General features: G+C 40.8%; 2 protein-coding genes across 2 annotated transcripts in view; both read right to left on the bottom strand.

Moving 5' to 3' along the window:
• Positions 1 to 5,707, bottom strand: part of snx29 (sorting nexin 29) — a 53,629-nt gene extending 47,922 nt beyond the window's left edge. Inside the window, exons 1-3 of the mRNA XM_042507630.1 lie at positions 5,360 to 5,707; positions 3,224 to 3,291; positions 555 to 607 (exon numbers count right to left, since the gene is read on the bottom strand). Coding sequence (XP_042363564.1) covers positions 555 to 607; positions 3,224 to 3,291; positions 5,360 to 5,366 — 128 coding nt within the window. The 5' untranslated portion in view covers positions 5,367 to 5,707. The remainder of the gene's footprint in view (positions 1 to 554; positions 608 to 3,223; positions 3,292 to 5,359) is intronic.
• A 2,541-nt stretch (positions 5,708 to 8,248) lies between these two features.
• Positions 8,249 to 9,017, bottom strand: LOC121958394 (transmembrane protein 238-like). The gene has a single exon (XM_042507289.1). It carries the CDS (start codon positions 9,015 to 9,017, stop codon positions 8,529 to 8,531), a length of 489 nt encoding a protein of 162 aa, XP_042363223.1. The 3' UTR covers positions 8,249 to 8,528.
• Between the last annotated feature and the right edge of the window lie 911 nt (positions 9,018 to 9,928).

Raw genomic sequence — 9,928 nt, forward strand, 5'->3', positions numbered from 1 at the left:
ATATAATGATTCAATAAAATAATTTCAAATATTCAACTATGATCATTTGAAATATATTTCTCAAGAAAAATTTCCCTAGCTTTTAAATGATTTTTCTAAATCTGCTTCTTGCAATTTGCGGGACATTTCTTGACAAGTTGCTTATTGCCTTTTCCCCCCATGTTTTTTGCTTGAGTTTCAAAAGATTAAACACTTGTGAAAGGCGTCTTGAATGCAGCACTAGAAAAGTGATATTCATCCAGGTTTCAAAGGGTTAAGAGCTGATCAAACAAGGTTGGTGCATTTTTTTCATACATACCCCATTTTTCCATGATAAAAACTTTCTTATTGCTTAAATATGATGAGATTTTGTGGAAAAACTCTTGTAACTCATTGCAGTGAAGAAATCGATCCTTATGCTGGGCATACTGCCAGATTACTGTGCAGACGATTCTTAAAGCACCACAGCATCACGTCATCTGGAACTCCTCACGTTAACCAAACAGCCTCTTGGGCGATAAATAAACAAAGATACATCACTAAAAAATGTGTTGGTTACAGGCAGCTTCTCTTACCTGCTGTCTGAGTCTGTGGCGATCTCCTTTCTTCCTCCAAAGCGGATTTGGCACTGCAAAGATATGAAGGGAATGATAATAGCTGCCTGTGAAATACTTCTCTCTTCAGTGTTTGCCTACTTTACTTCTGCACACAAGGAACACATTTCTAAAATTTCAAGTCGCTGAAGTAGTCACAAAATAGACACAATCATTTTAGATGAACAGTGCTGATATATGGGACCCAGCAGCCAATTATTTGGTTAGTAGTTGCGAAGTATGAAGTAAAGTCTGCATCACAGGAAGATTATTTTTGGAAACTTCTGGCTCTACTCCTTGAAACATTTTTTACTCCAGGGTTTCCCACACGTTCATTTATTCATGGTGGGCCGCTAAGATCAAAACATCTGCTGCCAAGTATTGATTTTATATTTTTGGAGCTGGACAGTCCATAAGGAGTGCTGTTGGAATTTATCATCATCATCATCATCATCAAACCATTGTTTATGAAGGGGCATTAAGTTCTATTGCAGCAATGCCCTGAACTCACATTAGCAGGTTAAAAGGACATATAAAATATGATAGCAATTACAATAATACCATAATTTCCATAAAAGCAGATAAAAAAAACTGTAAAAAGATGAAAAAGTTAAATAGCAAACAAACATGCAATTAGTGAAAGATGCATACCAACAACAACAGAAAAAAACATAGATAAAATTTTAGTTAAAACAAAAAAAATGTCTGTGAATTAACCTGTACAATAACCATATTATCTTGTGTACACTTAAAATGATCTACCAGTACATACCCGTGTAATTTCAGGACCTTTTGTTCCTTTTTGTTTTTATTTGGTGCCAAAAAGAAAGACTAAAAGCTTATTAACCAAGCTCAGTACTGAACGGATGAGTTTCCAGGGACATCAATTGCTGTGAGCGTGTGTGATGAGAAACGGATTTGATTTTTAATAGAGAAATCAGGCAGAGGTGTATAATGTTTGGAAATTCATTGCACCACACTATCGGAGTGCAGAGTGAACTCGGTGCAGATGGAGCAGCAGAACAGCAGGCACACGAAAAGTGAAACTTTACTCTTCATTCTGCTGGGTCTAAAACTTTGCTTTTGCTTTCTCCTCTCACCCACTGATCTGATCAGCTACATCCTGATTGTAAGATCTGATATCCAGCCCATGGCTAAAATTCCATAAACTGCTGCTGAGGAAGAAGAAAGCACTCATGAGGAGTTTCACCCGCACTGCATTCTCGAACCCCTGAAAATGTCTGAATTAAAAGAGGGGACACGGAATGATACATGCAGTTAAGTCTCGAAACACACCCTTGTTTGAAGGGAAGAAGGGTGGGTCGCGGGGTGTTGGCTGTTGTCAGCGAGACATCACCACTACCTGCAAGTGCCAGTGGAAACTGATGAAACTGATTCTTATTCTATGGGAAAATTTGCAAAATAGTCCAGAGATACTATAAATCAAATCCACTCTATTATTTTCCTTCTGTGTAAGGATGAGGACATCACATCAAACCACATTTGCAAATGCTTTGTTTCCTTGCAAAAGAGCAAAAAAAAAAAAAAAGCTTGCAGATAGGAATAGGAATGGATAACTGATCAAAGATTGTCCGATTCATCTGAATCATATGCCTCCAAGCTTATCAATTCCTTTTATCAATGCCTGCATGAATTCCTCATAAAGTCATGCATCTACACTGATGGAAATTTGCAACAAAAAGTCATGGAGTAGAGCAAGAAATGGTCCTAAAGAGTGACTTAATTTCACAAAGAAAGTTGACCACAGTGCTGCTTATGTGTCTGTAATAGAATCATTTCACGTAGAAGGAGGGTTCCTGGTTTGAGCCTGCCAGCCGACTGGGGCCCTTCTGTGTGAAGTTTGCTTTTTTTCTCTCCACATCTGTGATTTTCTCCCAGTTCTCTGGCTTCCTCTCACAGTCCAAAGGTTAAGTGGTGACTCTAAATTGGCCGTAGGTGAGCGTGAATGGTTGTCTGTCTCTGCATGTCAGCCCTGTGATAGTCTGCCGACCTGTCCAGAGCGTACCCTACATCTCACCCAATATCAGCTCAGATAGGCTCCAGACCCCACAAGACCCTCATCGGGTTTCAGATAATGAATGAAGTAAGGGTGGAAACACCAGCAATATGCTGAAACATCTTTCTTCGGCATGAGCTTAAATTCCAGGAATGACGTATTTGACACCCTGAGAGCCACCGCTTCCCACCCAAGCTGTGCGTCCGTTGCAGAGAGTAGATATCCTGTTTTAATACTGTCAAGCAGCTCCACTATGTTCAGACTAAGATAGTAAAAAAGTTGCATTGATGCTGAAAACATGTTGACAAAGGATCAATTCGGGAATTGATAAAGAATCACACTGATACGCTTTGCAACCACCCAAATTCTACAATGTATTCCCATATATCTGCACCGTATTTGCACTTAACACAACACAAGATCAACTTGTAAAACTTTCAAATAAAGCTCAGTTTTACTTCCTCTAGCGGCACACGGTGGATAAAGGAACCAAAGGGTTGTTAATACATTTCCTTGTTCCAGTGAAAGGTATAATTCCCAAATAACAAACTTTAAAGGTAAACTGGTTTCTCAAGCGTGCACGTGCCCTGCCAGATTTTGTTGTCTCTAAGGTAAAGGATAACATGTGACTCACCTGTTTGACAGCATCCAGCAGCCTCTCCAGGAGGTTCTGTCTCTTTGTGTCACTCTGCTGCTGAGTGCCTGCAGAGGTGAACAGACCCAAATTTAGTTTGATGGTGGATTAAGAAAATCAATCACCCAGCCGTGGCTTGTTCCTGAATTAATTATGCATGCCGAAGAGGAGAGGAAGGAAATGAACCGCTGAGGAGAGCCATGGCCTCTACAGTCAGTGTGTGCATAACCGAGAAATCCTCTTATGAATGACTACAGATTGAGAGACCCTCACCTGGACTATAACCCAGCAAACAAACACAGAGTGAGGTCAGTCATTTCTGTTTCTTTAAGGTCACCTTGTGTCTTTTTTTGGTCGTTTGATGTCTCTCTGTAGTCATTTTGAGTCTCTTTGAAGTCACTTTGTGTCTTTCTTTGGTCGTTTGATGTCCTTCTGTAGTTTTTTTGAGTCTTGTTAAAGTCTTGTTAAAGTTTTTTTTTTGGTTTTCTATGTCTCTTTGTAGTCATTCTGTATCCCTTTAAAATCATTTGTGTATTTTTTTAAATGATTTTATGTCTCTTTGCAATCTTTGTGGGTCTCGCAGGTAATTTTGTGTCTTTTTTGGTCATTTTATTAGTCTGAGGTATTTTTGAGTCTCTGTAGCCATTTTGGGTCTATATGTAATCGTTTTGCATCTCTTTGCAATCGTTTTGCATCTCTTCCTCTCTCCTTATAATTATTTTGTGTCTGCCTTGGTCATTTTGTGTCTCTTCGTTGTCATTTTGTGTCTTTTTGAGGTATTTTTGTGACTTTTTTGGCCATTTTGTGTCCCTTTGTCATTGTTTTGTGTCATTTCTGTTTGTTTTGTGTCTCTTGGTGGTCTTTTATTCATTTTGTGCATCTTTATAGGAATGCTGTGCCTATGTGGTCATTTTGTGTCTCTGAGGCAATTTTGTGTTTATTTTTGGTCACTTTGTGTCTCTTTGGGTTTTTTTTGTCTCTTTCGCGTCCATTTTTGTTTTTTAAGGTAATTTGTGCCTTTTTTTGGTTAGTCTTGTGTCTCTTTGTTGTCGTTTCGTGTCTGTGAGAAAATTTTGTGCCTCTGTGGTCATTTTGTGTCTTTTTTGGTTGTTTTGTGTCTCTTTGAAGTCATTTTGTCTCTTTGAGGTCTTTTGTGTCTTTTTTTGGTCATGTTGTGTTACTTTGTTGTCATTTGTGTGTGTTTTTGTTCTCTTGTTACGTTTATTTAATGTCAATTTGTTGTTATTTTTCCGATATTTGGTGTCATTTGGTCATTTTGTGTCTTCTTGTGGTTGTTTTGCAACTTTATGTTCTTTTTTTTGGTCATTTTGTGTCTGTTTGTAGTCATTGTATAACGTTTTGTTTTCACATCTCTTTGTGTTTGTTTTGTGTCACTTTGGGGTCATTTTGGGTTGAGTTTTTTTCCTGGTTATCTTGTTCCTGTCTCGTAGCTATGTTTTTATCCCATTTCTTTGCATCTTTTTATGGTCATATTGCATCTCTTCCTCGTCGGCACACGTCTCTTTAACTGACATTTGGCAGCTGAAATCCAAGGAGTCCCCTAAAGCTTTGGGCCCCTGGGCCTGTGTCGGGTACCTGGTAATCCATACATTCAGCGTCACAACCTGGTATTTTAATGTTTACTGTTCAAGCCATTCTCTGATTTACATTGTTGTATTTTATCGTAAATATAAACCAGGATTTTCCCATGATCTTCTACAAGCTGCTGACCCAATGAAGCAACTCGGGGGCCACTTGCTCGGCTAAAGAGCACCTCAACAGTTGCAGTGGAGTGGAAGCTGACAAGTCTGTGGGATTCAACATGCCATATCTTCTTCTATAACCTCACGGCTACTTACAGTTATTTCATGTTCATTTCCAAACAAAACTAACAGGAGTTTTCCAGAATGTAGTTGAACATTGTTGAACTGCTTTCATTTTCTCTTTCATCTGTTAGTGCAACACAACTTGACAGACAGACATGAACATTGAAGGAAGTGGCTACAGAGTAGTTAACAAGTCAGCAGAAATCCCAAACTTACTGTCTGATCACAGAGGGTGCTAACAAGTTGCTGAGCCTCCTCCTGCACGCATGATTAGACATATATGCAAAGGAAATGACCCAACAGAACTCACCGTTCATCCTGACAGCAGAACTCCGGTACCCGGGGCATCCAAGCTAAAACAGATGAGCACCGGTATGACGCTAACGGTGCACCGGGCCCATTCTGCCTCTGTAGCCGAGCTGCACCCACCTAACCGCGGCGTGAGGACTGATGCTCACTCGGTGAACGGAGAGGCCTGCCGGGGGGCCGCCGGGGCTGAGCGTCTACCTCAGGAGGACATGGAGGAGGTGTCCGGAGCCTGAGGAGCAGATCAACTGAAGCTTTAACTGGACCTGCTGTTTCACAGCCATGAAACCAGATATGAAGTGTTTTCAGTTTGACGCCTTTGGCACAGCGAGGAAAAGGAAACGGAGTTGTGACTGAGCACAGTCAAGGTCACATGACAAAACACACAGCTGTCATATGACAGGAAAGCTCTTGTGGGAGTTGTAGTTTTTCTGCAAAAAGGTTGTTGAACTACAAAAGTGCCCCTTTAAATGCAGAGATATGATTATTATAATAACAATAACAACAGCAACGATGATAATAATAATAACAATAATAATAATAAGAAGAAGAATCAGAATAATAATAAATGATCCCTCAATGTTTCCTGTAATTGGAGCAGCATTAACACATCTTAGCTTTTTTTTATTTGAAAAGGGTAAAATAGATCACTTTTATTTTCAGTATTCTCAGTTGTCATGTATGGATTACTGAACAGACATAGTAGGTATAGAACCGTGGGCCAAAACTGTCAAGTGATTTCACCTGCAAAATGCCATTCAAATTAACATGTACTGACTAGGAAGAGATACAAATGAGACCATAATGACATGCAAAGGAACTGCAAAGAGGTACAAAATAACTACAAAAAGGGGCAAAACAACCACAAGAAACCACAAAGAGACGCATAACGCCCACAAGAGGATGCAAAACAACTACAAAAAAGAGGAAAAACAAGCATAAAGTGTCACAAAACTGCCACAAATGACAAAATGACATCAAAGAGACAAAATTACCTCAAAAACCAGAGACAAAAACCACAACGTGACACAAAACCCCAAAAATTGCATAATGACCACAAGAGACACACAACAACAAAAAAGGGGGCAAAATAACCAAAAGGTGTCACAAAACCACCAAGGAAGACAGAATTGACCACAAAAAGTCACAAAACCTCAAAAAGATGCATGACATCTTTAAAAAATGAAAGAAAAAAAAAAGAGCCAAGAATATTGACTTGAATATGTAATAAAATTTTATAATGTTCAATCAAAGCCTGCTTTGGTTTGAGGGTTTAGTAGGCAAGTGAAACATCCTGGTGCTACAAGGATGAGGTTTTTTTGGGGGGGGTGGTGAATAGTCCCTTTAACAATAATAACTGAGTATCTTACCAAAAGTGTGTTTCTGGTTACTTCCCTTTGATACAGGTTGGTGCGTGTATAGGTCATAACTAAAAGACTGTTTTCACTTTGATTTGCAAAAAGAGGGAGATTTACTTCTCAGAACTGTTAGTTTGAGACGAACACCGGTCCAGCATTTAAACATCCCAAATACACAAGCATGAAGTGAGAATGGAAACCTCCAGGGAGTGAAGCTGGAGACAGACGGCATCTAGTGGTTGAATTTTGAAAGTGTGCTGTACTTTATCTGTTAGACGAGTGATACAATAGAGATCATGAAGTTTTAATTTACTATTAAACAAAAAACATAATTACCGTCATGCAGTTGTACGTCTCTGCACATCAGTAGAGTTCCAGTCACAGTTTACAAGCATGTCTGTGAAAATATGGATGCTGTACACATGTCTCCCCAGCAGCACAGAAGATCATGATACCAGTTCAGTATCTGACCAAATGTCTTCCCTTCTGTTCCTGAGATATGACACTGAGTAATGGACACAAAGGTGTTTTTTCAAAGAACATTATGATGTCACAGTGATGTTGACCTTCGACTTTTTGGATATAAAATGTCATCATTTCATCAGTTCATCCTATCTGGCTTTTATATGAATTTTTTTCAGAATTAGCGTATGAATTCTTGACTTATGGCCAAAAACATGGTTTATTAAGTCAGAGTGACCTTTGAACACCAAAATCTTATCAGTTCATTGTTGAGTACAAGTGGGTGTTTGTGCTAAATTTTAAGAAATTCCCTCAAGGCATTTTTGAGATATTGTGTTCAAGAGAATGAGGCAGACAAGGTCAAATGACCTTGACCTTTGACTTATGACTACCAAAATGTCAGTTTATTCTTAAGTCTAAGTGAATGCTTGTGCCAAATTTGAAAGAATTCCCTCAAGGTGTTTCGAAAATATGTTTAGAAGTATGAGACAGGCAGGTTCACAATAGCCTTTGACCACCAAAATTGAATCAGTCCGTCGTTGATTCTAAGTGGATGTTTGTGCCAAATTTCAAAGAAATCCCTCAAGGCATTCTTGAGATTTTGTCTTCACAAGGATGAAAAAGATGCAAGGTCACAGTGACTTTGACCCATGACCACCCAAATTTACTCATTTCATCAAGTGGATGTTTGTGCCAAATTTAAAAAAAAAAATCCCTCAAGGTGTTCTTGAAATATTGCATTCACAAGAATGAGACTGACAAGATCATAGTGACCTATGACCACTAAAATCTAATCTGTTCATCTCTGAGTCCAAGTTGATGTCTGTGCTAAATCTCTGAGATATCGCATTCACGAGAATGAAAAGGATGGATGGATGCATGGATGGATGGATGGACAACCCAAAAAACAAAATGGCTAATGAGCCATGATGAATGAGTTAAAACTGTATGTCTTATTCTTCTGGCTGCATTTTTTGAATTTCCACCACTGATAATATGTGACTGTAATATTACGGTCATATATCCATTATCCAAATAAGAGTCATCATAGCAAATCTATTCTTATTCTGGCCTTTATTTTTCTATTTACAGTCACCACATTTCTACTCTGCAAAGTCTGTGAATCAACAAAATAATGACTGATGATAAATCAGAGCCATTTGCAGCACTGTTGTGGTGTGCAAAGTTAACATCTTATCTGTGAGATAAGAACACGTGGACGTTATCTCGGCAAGACTTCAGTGCTGTCTAATGATTACAGGTGCATGTGAGCAGAGCAAACACAAAATCCCTTTCAAACTAATGATGAAAGGAAATATCCAGGTTCAGTGTGTCATTTACAGTCTGCAATGTTCATATTGACAAAGTCTCTCTCACAAGCTCTCTAGACGACGAGGCGATAGTGGTGTCATAAATAGTGGAGAGCGGTACCTCTGTACCAGTGTTTGAAGGTCTATTTTTGGGGTCTGCCTTGACAAATGCAGCGCTCTTCCTGAAAGAGTTCCTGATCCTGCTGGAAAAGCGGTCAGACACTCGCCTCACCACGCGGCTCAGTCTGCGGTTCTTCAGCTTGATCAGGCCCACGTCGTCCTCCAGCTCCTCAGGCGGCACGTCGATGTTCCCGGAGTACCAGAACACCCACCAGATCAGGCTGAGGAAGATGATGATCGCCCCTGCGTAGATGAACAGATCATGTATGACCAGCCCTCCGAACACCCCAACCATCATGATGAAGACACCCAGTATGTCGTGGGCCACTGCAAACCAGAACGAGCACTTGCAGCGGCCAACTCCTCCGTAGCGTATCTCCATGATTGGCTCTACTTGGATAGATGTTGACATGGTGGCAGCGGAGATTCTCCGAACAAGAAAACAGTTGCTGGACAGTGAATCCTCACTGAAACCACCAGCAGTGGTCAAAGTACGACATGTTATCAGCAGGAGCCACACCAACTTTGTGAAAAGAAGTTGCATCATCACCGACAAACAGCACTTTCACATTACAATGTCACTTCTATCCGAGCCCCCTGGCCGCCCTGCTTCCGCCTCTGCTTCTCCTTTAGTATGGGGATCCACACGAGCCCCAAGACGACAAACATCAGCCCGATGGAGAGGCAGGCCGAGGCCACGGAGCTGGACGCTTCAGTCACCCCTAATGACTGCAGCAGGAAGAGGAGTCCGCCTGCAGCACACATCAGAGACCCCATCACCATCACGATGATGGGTTTGTGGAGGTGGCTCCAGCCCGGGGCCACTCCGGCGCCTGTGTGAGGCTCTGGACACAGGCTTTGGCTCCCAGAGTCATCTGGAAATGAAGTTTCTCCAATTGCTTCCATGGTTGCTACACAGAACAATGCCTATTACCGCTCTGCCCTCGGAGAACCTCTAACACATGAATAATGGAAACACAAGCCACTGAACATCCATAGGTCGACTTCAGCTTGTCCCGTCTGCTCAGCCAGTCCTTGTTCAAATCAACGGTCAGATAAAGGAGCTATATCGTCTGTATGATCAACGAAAGTGTCCGCATGATGCATCTCTCCCTCTCCTGCCCAGTAACCCGCGAACACTGTAATTCCAGATGGCCAACCACACCCACACAGCAGAGGGAGGGCTTGGATGCAAACACAGACTCAGCCCACCTGTTGACAACAAAATCATCACCACCGATTGGCTGATCATCTTGTTGCATTATACCTCCAAAACAAATATACCGTCTGCAGAAAAAAACACTCCTATCGGAACGTCTCCAT

Source organism: Plectropomus leopardus, chromosome 19 (assembly GCF_008729295.1).
Source record: "Plectropomus leopardus isolate mb chromosome 19, YSFRI_Pleo_2.0, whole genome shotgun sequence".
NCBI classification, from domain to species: domain Eukaryota; kingdom Metazoa; phylum Chordata; class Actinopteri; order Perciformes; family Serranidae; genus Plectropomus; species Plectropomus leopardus.